At 44.1% G+C, this 25,413-nt stretch overlaps 1 protein-coding gene across 1 annotated transcript in view; it reads left to right on the top strand.

Annotated features, from left to right (window-relative positions):
* The window catches only part of LOC308038703 (tau-tubulin kinase 1-like), a gene marked incomplete at both ends in the record, with an annotated part of 37,875 nt that extends 13,212 nt beyond the window's left edge, over window positions 1-24,663 (top strand). Inside the window, 4 exon segments of the mRNA XM_080341478.1 lie at window positions 21,581-23,115; window positions 24,230-24,305; window positions 24,309-24,505; window positions 24,507-24,663. Of these exon segments, the coding sequence (XP_080197604.1) occupies window positions 21,581-23,115; window positions 24,230-24,305; window positions 24,309-24,505; window positions 24,507-24,663 (1,965 nt within the window).
* Between the last annotated feature and the right edge of the window lie 750 nt (window positions 24,664-25,413).

Raw genomic sequence — 25,413 nt, 5'->3', positions numbered from 1 at the left:
TTACTTGGTGCCTGAAGGAAAGCATCAGCCTGTTCTCCTTAGGTGCGGCAGAGTTGGAGGGACAGTTGTTTGGGATGCTAATGATTTGACCAAGGAATTAACTAATGAAAATACTGAACGCCTCACTAGCAATGAGAGATGTTTCCTATAGCTCAGGCTTGGGCTTCCTCTGGGTTTGATTGAAATTGTGAACAGATAGTGTGTGTGTGAGTAAATCTTCCTTACCTTTGGATATGAACTGAGCCTTTAAAATTATCACTAAATGCAGACCTACCATGATTAAGGTCCTAGGCCCTGTTGTACTGATTTGGGACCTCATTCTGGTCTCCCAGAAACTGGTGATCATCCATTGGTATCAGCAAAGTACAAACCGAGAGCAAATGGGTAATCCCTGCTCTCATGCTTTGTTCTGTTCCTCCATTCTCTGGCTCCAATATATAACCCATTACTTGTTCCTGGCAAAAAGACAGTCACCTCTGGATTATCATAGAATCACAGCATGGCTGAGGTTGGAAGGGACCTCTGGAGATCATCTAGTCCCACTCAGGATTGCTCAGGAGGGCGTACAATCAGAATCTCTCTGAGGATGGTGACTCCGCAACCTCTCTGGGCAACGTGTTGCAGTGTTTAATCACACTGATGGTAAAAAACCTTTTTCTTATGTTTAAATGAAATTTCCTGTATTTCAGTTTCTGCCTATTTCTTCTTGTCCTTTCACTGGGCACGACTAAGAAGAGTCTGGGTCCATATTCTTTTTCCCATCAGGTATTTATAAATGTTGGTGAGAACCCCCATGAGCCTTCTCCAAACTAAACAGTCCCAACCCTCTCAGCATTTCCCCACATTAGGCCTCTTTTATCCCACAGGCAGCCTTCCACAGCCAGGAGAGTGCCACAAATAGAGTTATTTGAAGTTGTGCGTGTCTTGACCCTGAGAGGGCAGGAGCTGAGGAGCTTATGAGCCCTTCCCAGCCATTCCCCGCCATTGACTTCTCTGCTGAGAGATCAAGCAAGGATGCTCAGCATGAAGACCTGTGTTGGTAATGCCATGGGTAAGGCAGGAGGCAGTCAGAGGCACATTGCACAGGCTGCCTGGGACAGATCATAGAATCACAGAGTCATAGAATGTCCTGAGTTGGAAGGGACCCACAAGGATCGTCACATCCAGGTCCCGTCCCTCCATTGGACAACCCCAAAATTGACACCACATGTCAAAGGGCATTGTCCAATCACTTCTTGAATAGTGTCAGGTTTGGAGCCGTGACTACCTCCCTGGGAAGCCTGTTCCAGTGTTCCACCTGGGAGTCCAACTTGACCTCTATCACTGTTTTTCTTCCATAAAAATCTGTGCTGAGACCCTCACTGAGCCAAGAAAATATTCTCAGTTCAGGTGCTGAGCCCATGGGTGCCCTCACGCTCCTGACCTTCATCATTGCCTCATCTGAGGGATGCTATAGTTGTGATGTTGCCCAATACCCTTGGGAGCAGCACGGCTGGTTAGGGGATGTCCACTTCATTGACAACAGTATTGATGCTGTTCTCTTCCTCTGTTGGTTTGAGTTGGTGATGATTATTCCTTGGAAAAAGACACGTAGACACAGGAGAGGGCTGCCTCACAACAAGGACAGGGCTCAAGCATTTTGGGTGATCTGTAGAGCCTCTCTCTCATGTGTTGTAGAGCCCTGGGTTGGCCCAGGTCTCTTACCTGGCTGAACTCTGATTTGCACTGATGACTGAAAGCTGAGCAGGGCTTTCTCTGGGTTATATTTTGGGCCTGGTGGCCTCTGTGTCCCCAGACACCGGAGCAGTGATAAGGGAAATCCTTGTCACTCCCAGAGTGCTGAAAGACAACAGGAGGAAAGGACAGAAACTACAAATTCACTGGCTCCAAGGCAGAAAGAAGAAAAGCTGGGTATATAAATACTATTTATACATGTTTATAGTATAGAAATATATATATCATAGTATATTAATATATATTGTGTCTAAATAATCAAGCAATGGATAGAACCAAAACACAGCAGGCTCTCAGGTTCATAACCATGGGCAGAAGAGGCAGGCTGGGGAAGAAGGCAACAGGAAAAATGCTATATGAAAAGGTGCTATGTGTCTTGGTGTCCCATTGTCCATGGGCTGCTCTGAGGAGACTTGAGGTACCATTTCTCAGTGGTGAGAAATAGGCATTTGCAGAAGGAGACAGACTCTCATTGCCCCTCACTCAGTGTCTTTCCTGTTGAGCTGCACTTGGTGCCTGTTGTAGATGATGTGATTCTTTGATATGCAGCTCTTCCAGCTTCCATCCATGTGAGAAGAGCTTGCCAGCTGATGGAGAAGGATCTGTGTAGAGTTGTCCTCTGTCCCTTAGGCTTTTTAGATTCAGGGTCCTTGTCCATCCATGTGTTAGGAATAAAGGATCAACAGAAAGTGATACTGTAAGAGAAGTAATTCTTATGTATGGTCCTTATATATATACAGGTCATAACAATCGGAACTTCAAGCTCAGTAGAAATTCCTAATTACATTTTAAATCTTTTACATCTATGGAGGCCTATCAACATCACATTTTTCCAGGACTTCCCATGCTGCTCCTGTCCAAACAGAGCAGGATAGGCCTGATGGAAGGTGGTCCAGCCTGATTTCTGCCAAGGGCAGAGGGATAGAAGGGCACAGCACCTCCAGCGTTGACTGTGCAATTTAAGCATGTCTGTAACCTGAGCTTCAGCCAAGAGGCAGCAATACCTAAGTGCGCTTGCTGATGGAGCATTGCGATTTGCCCCTTCGTGGCCTGGGCAAGGCCCTTGGTACTGTGCTGTGAAGGAGGTCCATCTGGGTAGTTGGAGTGATTAATTTTGATCTGAGAAGTCTTTACCACGTTGAGATGATACATTGGAAATCATGAAGTATGCTGAGCCCAAACATGGAGCAAAAAGTAATAAGAACAATTCTGGTATACTTAGCTGTGCAGCCTCCAAACAGTATACCCAGGACTGAATTTCTACAGCATCTATGGAGAGATTATTTGCTTTATGACAAATTATAGCTGCTGTCTAGAATTTCTTTGTCTCTCTCAAATACTTTGTATAACAGTATTACATCATTATTATTATCTGAGAGTCTGACCTATGCAGTGAAATGCAGTACATTGAGGACTGTGAATAATTGCTCTTCACGTTTAATGCCCACCACAAACTTAGGAAGATAAGATACCTGCCTCAAAGCACTGCAGAGATATTGAAGGTGACAGGAAAGAGATGAGACTGGATGAAGTTCAGTTCTTTTTCTCATATCATTTGCAAAGGCAACATCTCTAGTAAGATAAGGAGAACTGTTTTGGATGAAGAAAATACAATATTGCCTTTTCACATTTCCCAGTTACATTTTGAAACCTACAGAGACTGCCTGGAAAAAAAAAAAAAAAAAAAAAAAAACAAACCAAAAAACGCAGCACAAGGAAGGGAATGGATTTGAAAGGAAAAAGGTAATTCTAGGAAAAATGATCTGTTTTTGGAAACTGAGGTTGCTGACCCCTGTGAAAGTGCTAGTTTCATAGCAGAGGCAGAAAGAAGAGGAAGGACTTAGCATTTTCAGGGTGAAGAATCTGAAGTCATTCCTGTAACGTCTCTGTCTTCTAGTCAGTATGTAGGAAGGTAGGGACTGCAATCTCATCCTTGCACAACTTGTGCTCTGTGAGTATATTTTCCGTGTTCTCCTGGCCATCCCATGATCACAGAAACAGAAAAGGGACCTAAGAATGCATCTTCTCCTCATGTCCTCCTGTGGCTCTGTGTTTTGTATTTCTCGCTGAAAGAAGAATTATACTCTGCCAGCCTTTCCAGCTGCTGCCTTTCCCCTGCTTATCAAAACTAGAAGCAGGTACTCAATATAAAAGTGTATCAGGGGACCAGTAGTTTAAGTGTCAGAAAAGAAAAGTCCACCAACAGCTCCCGAAGTTACCTTCCCAAATCTCTGGAGCAAGTTTTATAAGACTTATTGAAAAAAAAAAAAAAACAACAACTAAGAATCCTTCACTTTTAAATACACATAATCATTTTAGCACCAGATGTTTCACCATTTCTCTTACACATGGTTTCCAGGTGTGTTCAGACTTTGACTGTTACCTGTTTGCAAGATGTATGAGTAGCCGAATGATGTGTCCAGATGAGTGATGCCAGAGGAACAGAGAGGTGAGGCAGGTAGCCTGAAGAGATAGAGAAGGGGACTGACATAGCAGAGCTTGACACTGCTGGTGTCGCTTGTGTCTGCATGTGGCTGGGGAGAGCAGGGCAGGCCTCCTGTAATGGCAGACTCCTGTGGTGCCCATACGTGCCCTGCGAATTTACAGATGCAGAGCAGTAAGTAAGCCCCACTTAGGCATTTTACATCTGCTGGCGAAGATGCCTGCAGCATGTGCATCACAAACCAGGGGCGAGTCAAGTCTTTGCCTGACACCTTTTCCTGCACTCTTCTTGGTCTTTTTCAGTTGGAGGAGGACAGGCCTTCTCAGCACTCCCTCCCGAGGTACAGCCCCCTGAGAAGACTGACGTCCTCCGTTTTTTCCTCCTCAACTCTGGAGACAGAACACTACCCCCACTTTGGTGGCACTTTCATACAGCGCAGCCGTTCGGCGGAGAGCAGCCCCGTGCGCATGCCCCACCGCAGGCACATGCCCCTCACGGCAGGAAACCACAGACTCATGCCTTCCGTCCTTCGCATTTCCAGGTCCCAGCTCCAGCAGGTGTGGGCCCGCTTCACACACAAAACATAGCCTGTTCAGGGAAGCAGCAGCCTCCACAATGCAATAATAGATCCCCACCTGCCCACAGTGTGTCACCACTTAATGCAATACTGAATCCCAGACAACACCGGCCTAAGGTACTGTTACTTCCAAAGCCCTGGCAGCCAAACCCCACAGAGACTGAAAACATTTGGTTTTCTAAACCTCCCAGCAACCTGGGTGAGGGGCAGGAGCATGGCCGAAGATGAGAACACAGATGGTGAACATGTGATACATATGAAAGAGCTGAATGCCAAGGCTCTTCTCAGAGACTCGCTTGCATGTCCTGCAACCTTGGGGTAGAAAGTGCAGGGCTGCCTTGCCGAACACGTGCAATCAAGCCACAAACATTGTCAAATTATGACTGGAGTGGAGAGACTGTGGAGGTATCAGCAAGCGTTACCTTCACTGGGCAAATTGGTTCAAGCATCTTTGTTGGAGTCTTACTCTGGGCCAAATCTGTAGGCAGTTTTACTCCATCTAGAAATAGGCAGACTCCCACTGGAAGCTCACCTGAGGCAAGACCTCAGGATTTGTCCCTCTTATGGAGTTATGATCATGTATCTCTTTGTTGCTTTGGCTTTGGAAATCTCCTTGCTTTTTGTTGCAGTTTGGTTTCCATACAGTCACCACAAATTTCTGTCTCTCTGGTTTTGCCTCTGTTATGTGACAGTGGACCCATTTGTCTGCTCTCCACTCCTAAGGTGGATAGCAAGGATTTTCTTACCCATCCAGCCGTATATTCCTTTGTTTCTGAATTCCAGAAATTTTAGGCACCTGCAGATTTTCAATGGCAGAGGAGCCCTGCATCTTGGCCTTGCTTGGAAATGCCTGTGATAACAGATCTCACTTGAGAAATAAGTGGCCTAAATAAGCAGTTAGTATACAGAGCCCCTGTCTAAAACTGACTTGAGTCTCAGAGGAAAAGGGAGATCAAAGTTAATGTAAATTGTTATAAGTATCCTTATTTCCCCAGATTGCAGGGCTATATTGCCCTTCTCAGTATAGCTGCAGTGTAAAACACCAGGCTGTATGAAGACCTGTAGTTAAGCGAATGTAGTAACCATCTTCTACTGAAATGAGCCTTAGGACCAGTTTTCTGGGAGAAGAGGCAGTATGGATGTTAAGGTTAAAGAAGAAGGGGTCATTGCTGGTGCTCAGGGCTTTAGGAAAGTGCAAGTCCAAAATAAAAAATTCTGCAGGAAGCATATAAGCAGAGGATACAGACAAGAAAACATACAGAAAGCTCAGGCAAATGAGAAAATGGCATGGGATAAGTATGGGTGTTAGAAGAAAGTTGTGACATGGAGGTGTTACTGCATAAGTATGGTATTTCCAGTGGGGTTACAGTCTTCCTTCCAAATACTGACTTCTGTAGGTACATCTACCCTGCCTGAGGCTCCCTTAATCTTGGATTCACCCTTCTGTAAGCAACCCCAGACAGTGCAAGCCCTGACAGGGTGGGTGGTGCTGGCCGAAGCTCGTAGGACCTGGCCTGGTGGGTCTGTGTGTCGCAAGATGTGCTCAGGCACAGTCGTGCCACAGAGCATCCTGCTGGGTAGAGGGATGGAGATGGAGAGGGCAACACACCCTCATTGAGAAGATTCAGCGTAGACATGACTGGTCTCTTCCCACAGTCATTCTTGAATTTAAATTTATTTTGATTTGCTGCAAGAACATGAGTGAACAGCACACTTTACTGCCCAGCCAGAATTTTTACCTGCAATTTGTTGATCAGTTTTATTTTTAAAAAACCCACTGGGCATTGCCAGAAATATGACTGAATTTACCAGTAGCCTAGTCTTATTTGGCAGTTCTCTTGTCAAGCACAGAAACCAGTGTGTGCACAGGCACGTCACAAGAAGAGCCAGAGGCCATGAATACAATTGCAAAGAGCAAGCTTTATTTTAGTTACGTCTCTACTGGAGGATCTCTGAAGTGGCACCTAAGCTCCCATGCAGAGGTGAGACAAGCAAGGATGCAGGCGCAGCAGTGATTCAGCCCAGCTAGAAGATCACTAGACCGGCTGCGCTTGCCTATATTTCAAGGCTGAGAGCAGACGCAGCCTCTTGCTGTGCTCTGCTCTTTCTCAAAACAAAGCAGGAATCTCAGACATTATAAGGTGCCATAGGGTTTCTCTCAGGCCTATGTTATCTATAATACAGAGTTTCTACTTGTCAAGCACACAAGATCACCAAAACAATTAGCGTGATGTATGTGCTTTCTTTATACCCCAGCTGCAGGTCACTTGAGTGTGTTTACATTTCTCCTCCTCGCTCCATCTTCCGCAATTCCCATACACCAGAAAGAGCAGGGCTTTGCCTTTCTCAAAGCGACATGAGAAGGAATGATTTCCTTGAGTAGACTCTGCTCTGATGTTATTTTTTCCATGCTCAGTAGGGACTTAAATAGAACAGCAGATTCCAGAGAAAATGGAGTTTGTGAAAGAAGCAGATTTAAAATCAGTAAATTTAATAACTTTTAGTTCGTAGTCTCCAAAACACTGGTGTTCACTTTTCCAGATAAATTTTAAGGAATGAAAATTTCTGTTGTTTTATTTTTTAAAAATCCATTTTTAGTTTCACTAGCGAGAAAAGGCAACAAACTCTAAGCTGCCCCTTAGACAAAAACAATGACTAGCTGATAAGTTGCTCCATACATAAAATTTAAAGGGCAGTAATCTAATGCTACTCATTGTGTCTATATATAAAACTGTTCTTGCCAAGTAAACTTGAAACTCTTCTAAGTTTGAAAGTCTGATTGATAAAGATGGTTGATTTATACTGACTTCACTAAGACTTTCTTCTAGTTAAAGTTATTAATAAGTTGAAAACCAACTAACCAAACAAAATATGCTTATATGTTGCTATCTCTCAGAAGTGGTGATGTTTCTCATTAGGACTCCTGATCTCCTGCCCTTAGCTCAGCACTATTCTGTGCCTTTAATGGTTGTCAAGAAGAGAAAAGAAATCACTAAGGAGAAAGTTCGTAGTGGCAGGAAAATGGGTGGCTTCATAAAATAATGCAGGCCAGCTCTGCATAAAGGTCTGGATCATTTGATGAGTTGCTTGCATTCAAACTAATTATTGCATTTAGCCAGGGACAAGGTCATGTTTTGAATACAAAGAATATGGGTCACATGCTCAGAGTGGGAGAAACTGTGCCCTGGGAGGTGCTGTCTCCCAAAATGAAGTGGGAGTTACTGGAAAAAATTACCTGCATGTAAGTTCTCATTATGTTGCTAAAGCAAAAACAAAACAAAACAAAACAAAACAAATATATATATATATATGTACAAGCAGGAAAATTAAGATATGAGCAGAGAGGAGATCTTTTATACTGGTGAGCTCTCTACCAGGCATCGTATCCAAGTCTTGTATGGAAATTTTTTAAAAAATATTTTCAAAACCTAGAAAAGGAGAAGTGATGCAAAAATTTTTTGATTCTGTAAAACCTGCCTTGTAGAATGAGCGTGAAGAAATGCAGGCTGTCATTAAAGACAAAACTAGAAAGTGACATGACTGGTGTTAAGAGTTACCTGAAGAGAGCAAGACCATTTTTTAATCTGCCAGGCAAAGATATGGATCTAGTTGCTGGAAGATAAAGAAACAAAGGTCAAACTAGAATTAGGATGCTTGTTTTAAAGATGTAAGTGGGTGGTAAACAGCTGAAATACATTATTAAAAGACACTGAATTCTTTGCCGTTCAGATTCTGTAAGGTGGGATATTGATGTCTAAAGCAATCCTGTTAAACTATCCAATTTGGGCTGTATACCAAAATAACTGGACATGTTGCTGTCACCTAGGTTTTATGGAAAGTTTTATTTCATGGTCAATATGGCTTTCACAATTCAATTCTGAACAAATTAATTGGTGCTAAGGGCTGGAATCCTGATGTTACAATAGTCAATTTGCAGACTTTTTTAACATCTTCCTCTAATATTGTAATGATTACTATGGAATCCACATATTGTTGAGGAACAGGGTAGAGCGAGATAAGGACCAAGCAAAACAAGTCGATTCAATGTGAATCACGCTAAGCCATTTATTACAGAAACAAGTCTCCTTATATACGTAACTATATTCTAATCACGCGTCCACGCTCCAAGCATGGATTTGCTAAATGAGGATCGTGGGCTGTCCGTGCTCTGGAGTCTCACTGATGATACGTCCGATGATTCATGCCACGCCAGGACCCCGGTGATTGAGGAACGCCCCTCTTTCTCACAGCAGACTCTGTTCTCGAAGTGGCCTTGAGATACCTTTGAGCCTGACTAATTCAGCAACAGGTCTTAATCTATCAAAACCCATCCACAGAACAGTTGGCAAATTAAATAAATGTGAAAATAGCTATCTTTTTGTAGATATGGAAAAGTAATAAATTAATAGTAAAACTAGTTACAGTGCAATTCTAAAAGAACTCTGTAGGTTACATTTATATTGCATTTATTCATTGTGTTTCATTTATAATGACTGCAAATATAAATGTAAATATGTCCAAAATCAGTTGTAAAAAAAAAAAAAAACAAAGGACGTAGCAAGGAAGTAACAATCAGTCATTTCCCATTGAAGGCTTTGCTTTCGTGGTTAAGTTAGGAGAACAAAAGTGTTGGTTCTCTAAGAGGTGCCCTCCTACCTCCACCCCATCCCATCCAGCCCTTTCCCCTCTGCCAATGTTCATATGGCTGCATGGACCTGCACAGGGAGAAGGAAAGTTGTTTTCAGCTTTGATTCATCTCCTGCTTTGGTTCATCCTCCATTTGCACAACCAAAAGCACTGGCAAGCCAGGGTCAGCAGGGAAAAAAACAACCCATGGATGGCTGTCAGCAGGAAAAATTGCCATGGGGTTATGGGCTGAAACATTAGTTGCACTAGTTCCTTTTATGTTTGGGAAGGTTCCTGAAGTGCTTCTGCTGGGGTAAGTCAGTGTAAATCAATACTAGTGAAATAAAATTTCAGCATCAGACTCGTAGACAAATTGTGTTTATCAGAAGGGTCCAAGAACAGGGTTTGTATCCTGAAAGAGATGTTCCTGTCTTTACTTCCCATTGTACATAGCACTTGTTCTTGTCAGAATGCAAAATGAGGATTGAAATGAGCATCTGCCACTCCTTTATGATACAGAGATCATTAGCATCAGCACAGGTATCTGTTGCTGAGATCTCCTGTTCTACTTCAGTGAGCAAATGCATATCAGTTGTATATACATACAAAAGCCATATTTTTATATCTTGGTCTCTTGGCTCCTTTCACTTTCTTTGCAGAATGGGAGATATTTCCAATGTATCACTCTCCCTGGCCTCCTTTCCACAGAAAGGAGCTACAGAGAGGTGATTTCTGTGAAAATGTGGATTAAGCTGGCATGGATGGGGTAAATGTAGTTACGCTAGCACACATTCACTTTCAGTATAGAACATTTTGGTGGGAGGGGGATGGGTGAAAATAGGCTATAATGACAAAGGTGCAATTTTGCAGATGCCAGCGCATCTGCATTAGGAGTATCCTGCTGATATACTCATGTTGACGAAGACCCTAATATGAACCTGACTTTGTCTGCCATTCTCATACTTTTTTTTGCCAGTTTTGAGGGGCAGGTAAGTGGAAGAGTTTTGTTGCTTCTCCTCTTTCACTGTGTGAAGTCATTTGTGATGACAAAATAGAATAGAAATGCCCTGTCAGACAGCCATATAGGTGATATAATCCCAGCCCTGCGCTACCTCTTCATAATGAAAAGCTTCTCTTGCTCTTCCACTCTTTCTCTTGGTTGTGAGTCTCAATCTGGACATTGTGGTGGTCAAGGCTGCTGCAGTTCTCTTGCTCTGAAGGGGATGAACTGGTTCAAAGGTTGTATTTGTTGGGCTAAGTCTTGGTGGTTCCTAGAGGCTTCCAACCTGGACTGTTGCTTTCCTTTCATGTGACAGATTTTGACACCCAGACCTGTCCTTCAGCTCTTTCCCTGTAGTCCATGTGGTGATTCTTGAAGAGTCCCCAAGAACAGAGGCAGATCAACCCACCTCTCAAATCCTGTGTTCAAATGGCTTTTGAGGAGTATATAGGAAGCTTCTCTAGCTGCTTTTCAGTTACTAGGCACTCAGCTGAGGTTGGGAGTTTAAGGGCAGCTTTTCCCTTCCAGTGCATTGAGGCAGTAGGCACAACCTGAGCTGTGAAGGATATTGGCAGTTGCCATCTTGCCAGCCCAGGATGAAGAAGCTGTGCTTGGACAGCTAGGCTCCAGACTGAATTTGAGGTAAGGCAGCTCACTCCAGGAATGGCTGACACCTAGCTTTGGGATCATATCCATGAGCAGAGATATTGCTGCTCAGTTGCCACCCAATTAGCTTATGTTGGTAGGCTTCACATACAATGTGGCAAGGAAGCAGAATCCCCTCATCTTCACCTGGGTGCTTGAGAAGATCTCTTGGATCTAGTTGCCTCTTTGTTCTCCTTTGCCTGTCCTGGCCCTTCCCCATATCACAAGATTATTTTTACTCCACTCCACTTGCCAGTGTGTGTCCCACTCCACACATTCACCTACCCCTGAGGTTCACCTCCATTGCCATTCATGATGTCTTATCCCTCACATCCTTATTGCATCCCTCGGTACCCGCATTACCTCCTGCCTTTGCTGTTTCCAAGAATACACGAGGCTTGCTTCCTGCACTAGTTTCCTATGCATTGCATATCTCACATTCATAGAATCATAGAATGTCCTGAGTTGGAAGGGACCCATAAGGATCATTGAGTCCAACTCCTGTCCCTGCATAGGACAACCCCACAGTTTACACCACGTGTCTGAGGGTGTTGTCCAGCCTCTTCTTGAACACTGTCAGGCTTGGGGCCATGACACCTCCCTGAGGAGCCTGCCACAGTGCTCCACCACCCTCTGGGTGAAGAACCTTTTCCTAATGTCCAGTCTAAATCTCCCCTGGCACATCTTCCTGTCATTCCCTTGGGTTCTGTCACTGGTCACTAAAGAGAAGAGTTCAGTGCCTGCTCCTCCTCCTCCCCTTGTGAGGAAGCTGTAGGCAGTGATGAGGTCTCCTCTTAGTCTTCTCTTCTGCAGGCTGAACAAACCAAGTGACTTCAGCTGTTCCTCATATGGCTTCCCCTCCAAAACCTTCACCAACTTCATAGCCATTTATTGCACCATACAGTCCCTGTAGAACTTTGATCAGCCTCTTGCTTTCCCTCCCTCTGATTTCCTTGGAGGAAACAGTGGAAAATGGCACATTTTGGCACTTGGAGCAGTCTCAGCTCTACATGGAGTCTGTGTGAGGAATAGTGATCATGTTGTTTAAAGGCAGTTTGGTTTCAAAGACGACAGTGGAAGATACCATCTATCTCCAGGACAGTTTCACAAGTTTCAAATCCTGGAATCCTTAGGACTCATCAAACTCCTCAAAATTATTGTGCCCATGAGCAGCTGAATGTAGAGAACTGGCAATGCTCTTTCAGTTAATACACAGCTGCCATCTGTGATTGCAAACCATGTAAACAGCTGGTTAAACACCACTTCTCTTCTTGTGAGCTTGTGTGCTTTATTTTTCTGTGAGTCACTTCTCTCCTGTTTGACATGCGGGACCAATAGAGGAAGTCAGTGGCAAACAAAGCCTTTTCAGAACATGTAAAGATGAGGCCAGATATGAGAGTTTGATTGCACAGAGAGAATTTCAGAAGGCAGAATATTATTTCATGATCTGGAAATTGTCAGGACAGTGGGTGGGACCTATATACCAAATAAAACAAATGTCATACAGGCATTTCTTTCACTGCAAATCACCAGGAACTTCACTTGCTCTCTCATGTAAAAATGCACTATTTGAATCTGATGCTGTGATTCTATGTAAATAAATTAAGGCAAGAAAATATAAACATTGCTAGTTTAGTCTTGTAAAATAGCTCAACAATAGGATGCACTATGAGACTGAAGATCAGAAAGCATGAAATGATATGTCCAATCCTTTTCCTATTTTCTAATGTCCTTCCCTCTCACGTCTCCATCGATTAATCTTCCATGATGTGTATATATGGAATTTTTAAGTGCTTGGCAGTGGTACAAGATTATTCCTGAAAATAGAAGGTGATTTTCTACTGCTCATCTGGAGGGACTGATGACAGATACTCACTGTATTTGTCCAGAGGGTTTAGCATCTCCTCCTTAGGCTACATTCATATTACAGCAACATAATACTGTGTCAATGACTTAATTTATTTTTATTGCAAACTGCTGGGTTAGATGAATGACACATTTAATTAATGGTTGTCAGTGGAGATTTATTCACGCCACTCTCAGAACTTCACCTGGAGCTGAAACTATTTTGCAACTCTCACATTGAATAAGAAAGGGCTCTTTTATCCCAATCTACTCAAAAGAGAAGCTATTATTTTTATTTTACCTTTTCTGTTTTTCCTTTTGTGACAAATGGGAAAGAACTATTTGGAGATCACTATCATATATATCTCTGCTTGGCAGTAACAGATGGCTTCAAAGAGGCTAGCTGAAGAAAATAAAATTGCATTTCCTGGCAGACAAGGTCTGAAGCCTTGAAAATCATGGATCCTGTTAGTGTTTATAGTGAATAAATTGCCCTGGATATTTCTCAGCTGGAGAACATGGTGTGCTTTTCTTCTTGACCCGCTTCCCTTGTAGTTGCCAGCCCTTCCCCAGAGTGGCTGGAGGAGATGATAGTTTCTGGAGAAGCTGACCAAAGTAAGCCAGATGTGTTTCCTGGTTTCACTGTTGTCCCCAGGGTGGTGTCAGGATGCTTTTTACCAGAGCTTCCATTTCTGGTTGTATGTGTGTTTATATGTGTCCATGACCCACACATGAAATACAAATGGCCATGCATGGTCATGCCTTAAAGAAACCTTTCTGTGCCGGTAATGGGCCACTTTGCACACATCCAAGTACTCAAAAGGCTATTGCAAAGAACAAATCTCAATCAGTTACAGAAATTATCATGTTGTCTGGTTCAAATGGCACACCTGGCATCCTTTGCATGTTGCAGATCTGATTTTGGCAACCTGGCCCAGCCCACTTTTCTTAATTCAGTGTCTTGTAGCATACCTATCCCTCCATTCACCATCTGCTGGTGGCAGAGTATTCTGGCGATAGGAACGGTGCTGCCACTTAGGACATAAGTTATTAGTATGCAAACGCCTATTTTGGGTAATGTTAAAACATTAAATAAAATGTGTAAAGGCTGATCACTGCAGTACTACCTTCCTTTTTGTTGCATTTTTAGATCATATGTTTTGTGTTTGGTTTGCTATAACACACACATTTGCAGTTCCTTGGGACAGTGCAAAGATTAATTTCTGGGAAATGTTTCTAAGTATTATCTGATGTATTGCAACTCCTTTGTATTGAAAAAATGATGTTACAATAAATGTACATTTTGAACAAGCTGCTAACCGTGTAACCTGGGGATTGGAAGCAATCTCCATTTTACATTCACTTGCATGTCTTTTAGTGTTTGAAAAGAAAATGGTCTTATGTTTGGAGGGTTTTTTTTCACATACAAAGTGTTCCAAGTTGGTTATCTCACCTAGTGCACTTGCCTCATAAGAACCCCCAGGGCTTCCTCCAACAACTCCAACAAGTTTCTCAGTTTAATTATGAGTGCAATTAATGATCTGGCAATGTGGAACACAGTAATGGCAGATTTCCCCTGAACAAGTCAGATAAGGAGGATTTCTGTGGGGCTCTTGCCCCTTCAGCTTGGTCATTCCTGAAAAAAAAAAAAAAAAAGCCAGATCAGGTTCTTATTCAGCACTGCTGACTTCTGGTTATTTTTATGACTAAGGAAGATGTTTAGCTTTCAGAATCTGCTGCTGCTTCTTCTTTCTTGCTGCTATTAAGTTGCCTTTACTATTAGATACTAGAACAATTTTTGGATTATCATTTTCTTCCACCTTGCTCGTGTCTGCTCAGAGAAGGAGCTCTGCATTGACTCTTGCTGGAGACAGTCATGGGTGCAGAGGTGGGAAGCTAAGTGGCAGGCATACTACCCTTACAGAGCTCTTGCTTCTGGTCAAGATGCTAGGAAAACTGGCATAAACCTAAGAACATACAAAAGCACAAATAGGGAGGGACACTTAACCAGCATAGGACTGGGCTGTCCTATTGACCTCGGTTGAAAAAAAAAAAAAAAAGAGGGAAAGGCTATGCAGTGTTTGATGGTAAGATGTTGGAAAGAAGAACATCTCTCTGACATTTATGTTGCTGATTCTTGGAACAACAGAGATCCTGCAAGCAAATATGGCAGCTCTAAGACCCCCGGTACTTTTACCTCATCTAAAACTGGTTTGAAGAAAGAGCTTCTTCAGAAGCTCAGATTATAGTTTTTTTTCCATTCACTGTTGTGAATCCTGCCAGATCTCCCAGTCCGAAACAAGCTTAGTCTATGTTGGCAGAGGACAATGTCACTTCCAGGATATGCTAAGGTCCTGATAGTATCCAAATCAAAGCTGCTACAGGGAAGACCGAACTACGGCTCTTGCTGTTTGTGTGTCATCTGCATCTCTCAGGACTCAGGCCTCTTCCCATTCCCAATGGAACAATTAACGTCATATTGGGAACTCGATTTCCGCTTCTCAGGCTTTCCAGCTCCCATGAAGAATCTCAGGGACGAGCATATCCTTCCTTTGCATTACCTTGTGTTACCTGTTAGACTTCTGTTGCTGCTAAACAGGAGGTAGTCCAAACCATATTTATCCAACCGCCATTCAAGTAGGAGCTGAATGTGAGTTTCTGTAGTAATTTCTACTGAGAGGAGACAAAAGCTGTAGATAGCCTGTTGTACTTCCTGGCTTGCTTGAGAAACTTCATCTGCTGAGAGTTGAGTTTGCTTGAAGCAGAGGATCTCAGGAAAGTCCCTTTCAAGCAGGTCTTCAGGCTTGGGAGGCACAGCAGAAGGGCTTCCTCAAGTTGCTAGAAGTCCTCATCAGTTTGTTAGAGACAGAAGATTTGAAGAACCTGTGGAAGTTTGTCTCAGGGGAGGGCAGCAGGGAGATGGAGCAGAAGCAGCCTGCTGTAGCTTTAAAGGCAATGCTGAGTAGGGAGCCATTTGGAAGGATGTAGTTTACTAAAGGGATCCAAAGCTTATTTTCCTTGAGTCTTTTTATTCTTCCTGTATCTAATCCCTTTAGAGCCTAAGGTCAACCCCTTTTTGTACTGCAATAACACTGTAATATATGCTTGCATTAATTCTTTTTGCACACTGAGCATGCAAGACCAATTTAAAGCTTTTTTTCAGAAGAAAAACACTGTACGATTGTGTATATAGAAATACTGAGAGAGAATTTTAATTCTGTCTCCTGTATAAATGCATGCATTGATTACCTGTATGTAGACCATGCTGTAAATGCTGCATAGTACTGTACATATGCTGCATAGTACATAGTACTGTAAAATCCTACACTTGAAACTACAATGAACAGGCAATGTAGTCAAAAACAAACAAACAAACAGAAGCTGTGCAATGGATTTTGTGCCTTTTTTAAATCCATGTATGCTAATCCAGACAATCTGGAAAAAAAAAAAAAAAAAAAAAAAGAAGGAAAGGAAAAAAAACCCCTTGTATACTACCAAAACCTTATTAAAGAATTAAAGGCAGCACCTTGTTGATGGCTGGGTTTTTTGTTTGCTTTCTTGCTTTGTTTTTCTGCTCCCTTTGCTTCCAGTTCTGGGCAGTTTTCTCCTGCTTATGCTTGGGTGCACCAGGTAGGAATATGAAAGAGCTCTGGTAGAACAGAGAGAGTTTTATTATTGTTTACTAATGTGATTGCTGAAAACTCACAGTTAAGACAGATCTGGAAATAGAAACAAAGTTCTGTGACTGTTGGAGATGTGTTTAATGTACTTTGGGAAGGCCACACTGTGAGTTCAATTTACATAAATTTAGGCTAGTATCAATTTCATTTGAACCCAGTCATATCACAGCAGCAGGTTGCTACATTCTTGGTGACAAGGGGACCTGGGAACTTCTAATGCATGGTTGTAAACTTGCTGTGACAAGTGTTGCCAGCAGGTCAGGGGAGGTTCTCCTCCCCCTCTACTCTGCCCTGGTGAGGCCGCATCTGCAGTACCGTGGCCAGTTCTGGGCTTCCCAGTTTAAGAAGGACAAGGAATTACTGCAGGGAGTCCACCAGAGAGCTACAAAGATTGTTAGGAGTCTGGAGCATCTTTCTTATGAGGAATGGCTGAGAGATCTGGGTCTGTTCAGTCTGGAGAAAAGAAGGCTTAGAGGGGACCTTATTTATACTCATAAATATTTCCAGGATGAGTGTCAAGAGGATAGGACCAGACTCTTTGCAGTTGTGCCCAACAATAGGATGAGGGGCAACAGGCACAGATTGAAACATAGAAGGTTCCATGTAAACATGAGGAGGAACTTCTTTCCTTTGAGGGTGACAGAGCACTGCAACAGGCTGCCCAGAGAGGTTGTGGAATCTCCTTCTCTGGAGACATTCAAAACCCACCTGGACACATTCCTGTGTGATCTGCTCTGGCTGAATCTGCTTTAGCAGGTGGGTTGGACTAGATGATCTCCAGAGGTCCCTTTGAACCCCAACTATTCTGTAATTCCGTGGAGACTGCACCTTTGCTGATTTTTGCAGTATTTGCAGCATCACTGGGATGTAGAAACTTTCCAGCTGCCATATTGGGTAATGTGAGTCTCCTCTGAGGATGTCCTATTGCCAATGATCCTGCTAATTTGAAACCCCACCAGTTTAAAGACAAATCCCCAGACTCCACGTAGCTGCTGATGAGCATGGGGACACAGATGGACTTGAAGGCTCTGACTTCTGCCTCTACCAAATACAAGCAGGTAGATCTTTTTCTCTCCTGACTCTCCTTCCTCTTCATATTCTAATTGTAGCCTCTGTGCAAAGCAGGCATATTTATTGCCTTCCAAACACATATTGTTGCCCAAAGTAGTTACTAGCCAAATTTAATTTAAATTCAGTGAAAAGACAGAGTGTTACAGATGTGAAATGCAGAGACTTTGTGGGGCACACATGCTCAGACTAATTAACAGCCATATGCATTCCTGGACAATTGACTGGGAAGTCAAAAGACCCAGGAGTTAAGATCTAAGCCCAAGCAGGTTGGAAAAAAATGGTTCACTGCCCAAAGACAGGCAAATGTGTCTTCCGAGAAAGTGAGGAACATAGGCAGAGATCGGAGCTTGCTATAGGTAAAGGCAGTCTTTTTGACTCAGATTTGTCCAGATCCAGGGTAGCTCTGCCCACTCACAGTCTTGGTAGCTTTTTAAAATGGGATGGTTGCCTCAACTCATGGCATAGTTCCTTCTCATAGTGGAGTGAGCCTAGCAGAGGGCCACCGAGATGATTAGGAACTAGAAACATATGACATACAGAGAGGCTGAGAGAGTTGGGTTTGTTCTGCCTTAAAAAGAGAAGGGTTGGGGTGGGATCTTATTTTTTCCTTGAATTAGGTGATGGAAGGATGATGCCAGACTCTTCTCAGAGGATCACAATGAAAAGATGAGATGTGATGGACACAAGCTGGGTAAAAGGAAAATTAGATGTAGAAATTAGATATAAAGAAAAACTTTTTCAGCATGAAAAGCCTCAAACTCTAGGACAGGGTCCCAAAGAGATTGTGAGATCTCCGTCTTTGAAGATACTCAAAACTCAGTTGGACAGGGCCTGGAGCAGACATCTCTGAGTTAGTCCTGCTTTGAGGGGTGGCTGGAGCAGAGACCTCCAGAGATTCCTTACACCTTTTTTATTCTACAATTTTAAGATGCAAGCTAAGACTCTCCACTCTTGATCTTCTGGCATCTTCCCATTGGCACAGCAGAACAGAAAAATTCTTCTCCAGCTTTTGGGAAAAAGTCCTAGAGCAGCTGAGTGACCTGTAGTACAGAAGACACATGATGACTGCCAAGAGAGGACAAACTGCGAACACCTGGTCGGGCAGGCTGTTTGCTTACAGCTAGCTGCTGATTACATTAACTCAACAGTGAAGCCAATCTCATACTTTGATGCCCTAGGACATTCTTCCTTGTTAACAGCCTCAGGTGATGATAGCAATGAAGGTAATAAAATATGTGTTAAATTAATAATTGATCCAAGCAGCATTTCAAGAAAGTTTCTTTTAGTTGAGTTTGTAGGTAACTTCTGTCCTCCATATTTTTTGGCGTATTTATGCTCTTCAGATTTTCTCCATGGTGCATTTGCAGCAGCAAAACAACAACAGCTTCGGGCTTCTTTAAGGAAAGCATTCTGACAATTTTGGGGTATTGCATGCAACAGGTTAAGCAGTCCAAGTCTCCCACAGGTAGGCAGAAGCCAAACAATCACTGTTGTGCTTAGGGTGCAGTGTCCATGCAGGGAAATAGAAAATACATGGGGAATTACAGACAGAAGGGCAGTTCATTTGCTAAATACCACAAAGAATTTGTACAGCCAGAGGTGGAAGTACATTATGATTAGAAAGGTATCTACTGCACAACTGAATGACAGCAAAGGGGTACCAGAGCAGAAGAAGGAAAGAAGCATTATTTTTATTACAGCAACATCATGATGTCCAGCTGTGTCATATCTTACTGCTTCATGTGAATCTCATCTCAGTAGAACTTCTGATGTCTTGCAAGGCTAAGAGCTGTTGAGGAAAGAAGGGTTGCTGGAGACAGGGCTGCTGGTGAGGCAGACTGCAGGACACATAAACCGTATCTCTGACCTACAGAGGATGTACACTGCAGGACTGGATTCAGTTCTTCTTGACCAGAAAGTAGATGAGATGACACAAGCTCGTAGGAGCTGACGGGATGTATGAAAGTTTACATATGCAGAGAAACCAGCGATCACAAAGCTGTACCGTCAATCACAGCATCTAGAAAATGGGATGAAGTAGAGCAGCAGGTGAACTGTTATTGGGGATCAGGTACTCCTTCCAGTGGGAGGCTCAGCACAAGGCAAGATGTTGGTCAGGGCTTCTTTAATCAGGTCCCAGTTCCACTGAGGAAGCGTGTCTGGTTAAGACTCCAGGATAGCACTGCAGGTATATGTCCTGGGAAAACCACATCCAGCCAACAGGCAGAAGCCAATTTTAGGCTGCTTATGTCCAAAAAAATGCCTGAGGGAGGAAGTCAAGTGGGTAATTTCCTTTGCAAAGGGTGGTAAGTCCCTCTTACCAGTTCAAGACCCAAATCTGTCATCCTAATAGAAAAGGTAGAGTGGGTCAGTGAAAGACTAAATCAGGCTAATACAGGGTCATCTTCAGCACCAGACTTCAGCTTTAATGAAATAAGAGACAATGATTTGGAGTCCAGAGGCATTGCCAACACCAGCCTGTGTTTTAATTTATAAGATATAAAAAGAAATATTAAATAGATAACAATTTTTCACCATGCATAACAGCTTGATGCTGCCCACTGAGCTATTTGAAATGTCCCTGTTATACATGAGCATAGAGATCTTACATTTTTCAGACATACTAATAAAGCAGTTGCTCTGCACAGAGTAACATGCAGATTTACAGCACAATTTGAAAATTGTGTCAATGGACTGAAAAGCTATGGAGGGCTTCTTTCCCTCTCAGAGACAAAATGTTCTGTTCCCATAGCCAGATGAATGTGCTGGCTGATGGCAGCTCTGTAGCCCAGGTAGTTAAATGGGTGCTTGTTTAGTCGTAGCCTCTGATACTGTCAAATGCCACTTGCAAACACCGATCTTTGGAGCCTGCTGTTCATAATTAGGACTGAAAAGTAACGTGATGCATTATTGATTGGTTGAGTTTACAGAGAGGCTTTTGTTTCCCAGCCCTCTTAAAGAAGAGTGACTTAAATGTTTTGGGATTTGGTTTTGGTTTGGTTTGGTTTTTAATCCATTTTACAGAGTGATGCTTCTGTGGTTTTAATTTGCAACTAATAGTTAATTAGACTAAACTTCAATGGACATTTATTTTGCCTATTTATTTTGCGATTTTTTTGCTTATTTTGCTTATTTGTTCAAGTGTGTGCATGTGTATGTGAGTTGCTGCTTTTCTGTTGGTATTGTGATCAATTCACAACCTACCCCTGGTGCCTTATGGGCCATCTCTCCATCACAGACGGCTACTCAAGAAAGACCAGCTGTTCTGTCCTCCCATTGCTTTTAGGTTTTGGACACCCCAGAGTCTAATAATGATACTTTATATGTCAGCTTTCATGACTTAACTTGCTAATCATTTTAGTGAAAGCTGAAGGAGCCTGTAAGAGTCAGAAGTATGAGTTGCTGGAGGGATGTGAGAGCAGGAGCGAGGGATGAATAGCATAGAGGGGAACACAGGAGCACTAAAAGGGTATTGCCCCCAAGACAATGGTGGATAATATGGAAAAGTCATCAGCAAATGTAGCTGGCCCTGAGGGGCCCCTTGAGTTCACCATGGCCTAGGAATGAAAGAGAGTTGCTGAATGGTTCCAGTAAGGAAGAAGTGAATATGTAAATGTTTAAATATTGCAATAAATATATAAATGCTGAAGAAGACTGGTAAACATGAAAAAAATCCTGAGGAATTGCTTGCAAAAATCTCTTTTAGGTCCAGGTAAAGGCTGCTAACAAAGGAACTCCTTTGGCACATTTTTCTGCCTTCATTTATGAGTATGTGTGAATCTCTCTAAGGTTTGTATGAATTAAATGATTGAGGGATCACTGCTCAGGCATGTATTTTGAAAGTGTCATGGACTAGAACCTTTCGACTGATGCTTCCCACTGCTCTTGATTCTGATGTCTGTGTCCATGCTATGTCTGAATACTAACCCTTTTCTTTTGTCACATGTGTCTTCTTGCAGGCATATATGCTGAAGTCATTTGAAATGAATGGTCTGCCCAAGGCAGTGCCTTTAAGTTTGCCTTATCAAGACTTCAGAAAAGATATGTCAGACTACTGGGAAAAGCCTAAGGTATCCCAGCGGATAAAGAAAGTTGATTTCTCAAATGTTGTTTTGACTGCCCCTTGCAAACCTCTGGAACCTTATCTGGAAATAAATGGAAAAGAGGAGGAGGAGGAAGAAGACAATGAGGAAGAAGACGAGGAGGAGGAAGAGGAGGAAGGGGATGAGATTGATATGCACAATGGTTCCAGCAGTGGCCTGAGTCAAAAAAGCACAGAGCGCAGCCAGAAGTGTGCACCCTCCACACTCCTGGCTGATGACCAGAAGGGATCCAAGGGTCGCGCTTCCACTGCTGGTGGGGACCTGGAGCTGGAGGAAGGCTCAAAAACACTAGTGCTATTTTCGCCAGGTGATCTGAAAGAGTCTCCAGTGACCACAGACTTGGTTCCAGAAGTTGATCTGGGCACTCTTGCTGCACTGACTCTTCAGAGTGAGCGGCCACAGCCTATGGGTAGCCAACTGGATGTGACAGTGACAGTGGCTACAGCTTCCTCCCCCTTTACCAAAGTTGAGCGCACATTTGTTCATATTGCTGAAAAGACCCACTTACATGTCATGTCTTCCAGTGGCGAGCTGATGAGGCATGAGGAGAACTGCCCTCCGGGCCAGTTTGAGGAGGTCATTATTGAAGAAGAGCTGGAGGACAACCTGGTGCAGATAGAGAATGAAAGCATACATTCAGGACTGGAAGGGGCACAGACAGAGAGCTCTGCGCTTTCGGCTAATCACATTGAAACCACCTCAGAAACAGCAGGGGAGCAGCTGGCCCTTCCCAATGCTGAAGCAAAGCCTCTCAAAGACAAGCCAGAGCTCTCTGACAAAGTGTCACTCTCGCTGGATTTGGATGAGCCTGGTAAGGTGGTGACAAGGGATCCTGACCTTGAGAAGTCAGCACTGGTGGCAGAACACCAGAAACGAGCAGAGATCCTCTTCAACACACAGCATAAAGGCCCCAGGAGGCCTCTTGGTTCCAGGTATAGAAGTCGAATACCCATTTTGTTCTCTGAGGAGGACACTGGCTCAGACCTTTCAACATCACTTTCTGCCAAAGAGAGGCTTTATAAGAGGGCAAAGCAACCTGACTTGGCTCGCTTCGTGATGGAGAAGAGGCAAATCCGCCCTCTTCGGCTGGCCTCAGGGGCCTCCTCCTCAGCATCCTCCAGCGACGAGAGGCAGCGGGCTTCAGAAACCCTCTCAGCCACTGGTTCTGAGGAGGACACACATGACTCTGATGACTCAGTCCCAAGGAAGGCTGGGAAAGAGAAGGCTGCCCCCCTGGGGAAAGAAGAAAGATCCATAAGCACAAAGAGCAGAATTCCTCGGCCCATCACACCAGTGAAAACAACACTAGAGGTGGCAAAGTCTGAGAGCTCCATGGCTGTTGTAATGGCCATGCTATGTAGCTCTCCACAGGATGCGGCTCTTGCCTACAGGTAAGACCAAAATGCTGAGCAATGCAAAATGTTGGACTTGTTAAGGAGATGCAGCCAGGACTTTGCTCACCTCCTACTGCTTTACCTTTCACTTGACTTGAATGAGTGGTTGAGTGGTCCATCCCTGTTTCCTACAGTAATTTCAGCTCACTGATGTGTGAAATTGCCACCTCTCTGCCTTCTTTGGCTCAGTCTGGCCAAAGGGCCAAAGCCCTCTTCTCTTGCCCTGGCTTTGAGGCCTTCTTCCGTTCCACAAGCTCGTTCATTTGATCTGATCCTGATAATAGCAGAGTCCTCCCATGTTGAGCTCTCAGTTTTGCAGCATACTTGGCACAGTTGTGACTGACCTGGCTATTGTGATTAGAGCTCCAAGGGCTGCAAGGTTGCCAGTTGTGATTGCCTCAGAAGATGGCCAGCATGCAAAGAGGTGGAGAGAGGGAGATGTACGTGCATGGGCTCTGTCAGTGATCCAGAACAGCACGGACCACCTCCACATGGTCTGAGTTCCTACATATCCCTGTGTTTTGGGATTTTTTTGAAGGTACCTTGTTCTCTATCAAGTAAGCATACACATATAAGGGGAAGTGAGCCTTCTGAATTCTGCAGTGTTTGGCTTTTCTTCCTGAACTTGGGTCTGGAGGTCCAGCCCAGGAGCAGAGATGCTGATGTGGCTCTGCCACAGGTCCAGCAAATTCTGCTCTTTCAGAAGTGTGGGGTGAAAGGAGGGCATCCCTGTGGGTTGGTTTATCTACCAGTAGTTACTGTCAGAGGCCAGCTGGTGCAATCCAGCTCATCCCCACATTCCCAGATTGTACCTCCTACCTTGAAAGAAGTTGCTACATCCATGCTGCATGTCAAGAAGAGTCACAGATATGTGCTATTGGCCAAACCATGCCTGTGCATTGTCTCAGAGAGCACTGGAGGATCAGGGCCAACACTAGTTAACAGCACGAGTGTTCAAACCAGTGCCCTGTCTTGTCCACAGCAAAACTCCTGTCATCCTGGTGCTGGAGACTTCTTATAATTGCTCAGCAACATTCATGCCAAACTTGCCAGGAGCCCTAAGCCCCTTGCAGAAATTCCCTTTCATCCTCCCTTTTCTCTTCCTCTGCAGGCTTCAGGCACAGAGACCAGCTGGAAGTGTCCCAAACGAGCGGCGAACTACACAGACACAAAGTCGGCTTCCTCCTTAGCTGAGCTCCACTTCTCTTCCTCCACGGAGCAGCTCATGGAGGTCCAGCTGTGGATCTCCCCTCAGAGCCCCTCAGAGCCCTGTCCTTCCTTCAAGAAACCCCAGTGCTTCTCCCAGAAGCCTGCTGCCACCTTGGAGGGAAAACCCTTCTCCCTGCCAAAAGTATAAGCCAGGGACTGCTCTCCAGCGAGTTTCTCCTTCCCCCCCAGCATGCAGCTCAGGCCCTGGGGCTGACAGGGGATTCCCTGACCTCTCCTGGTGTGGCCAAAAAGCAACAAAGAGCAAAAACCCAGACTCAGAGTCCAGCAACCAAAGGAAAGCAAATGTCCCTGGAGAGTAAGGCTGCTGCCAGATAATGGTCTTCTTCTGCCAGCCCTGGGTAACTTCAGCATATAGTATACAGTTGAGATGCTGCAGCACAGCCTTCCGTGCTGGACCCACGAGTGTATAGCAGTAGCTGTAGTTCAATGCTTCACACACTCTCACCCCACACAGTTGTGATCAGCTCCCGAGGGTCTGAGAGCATCTGAGCCACAGAACCTTCTTCAAGGGAGACATCCAGCCTGCAGCTCACGCTTGCTAATGCACAGCACCAAGCAGCAACCCAGGCAGCCTGCCTAGTGCCTAAGTCCCCTCCGTCCCCAGGCATTCCCCTCTCTCTAGCAATACCAGTCACCAACACCAACCCTGGCTTTGAAAAGAGGAGCAGAGATGATGAGAGGAAGGTCTGCTGGACAGGAAGGCTCCTGTTCTGCAAGCAGATCCCTCCTCTCTTGTGTCTGGGAAAATGCAAGCCTTGGCCTCCACCATTTACCTGAGTGCTGGCTCACTTCCTGTCACCTGTGTTAGCAAAGGATTGTCACCAGCTTAGCCAAGAAGGATGAATGCATCCTTGTGTGCTGAGATAAGAGCAGGGGCAGGCTGAAGCAGGGGGTCTTCTTTCCAGGGATGCCTCTGCAGGTGTGAATAGGAGACAGGCAGGTCTTGCTACCTGCTCCAGTGTGTCCCACAGAGGAGGCCATCTGGCATTTCTGCTCAGCGACACGGCTGCTCTTTCAGTAGATTCCTCTGTGGTGAATAGTTAGATAGAAGTAGGGCTGTATGGG

The sequence above is a fragment of the Nesoenas mayeri genome, assembly GCF_963082525.1.
Source record: "Nesoenas mayeri genome assembly, chromosome: 3".
Lineage (NCBI taxonomy): Eukaryota > Metazoa > Chordata > Aves > Columbiformes > Columbidae > Nesoenas > Nesoenas mayeri.
This window is presented reverse-complemented; position numbering and strand designations above follow the sequence as displayed.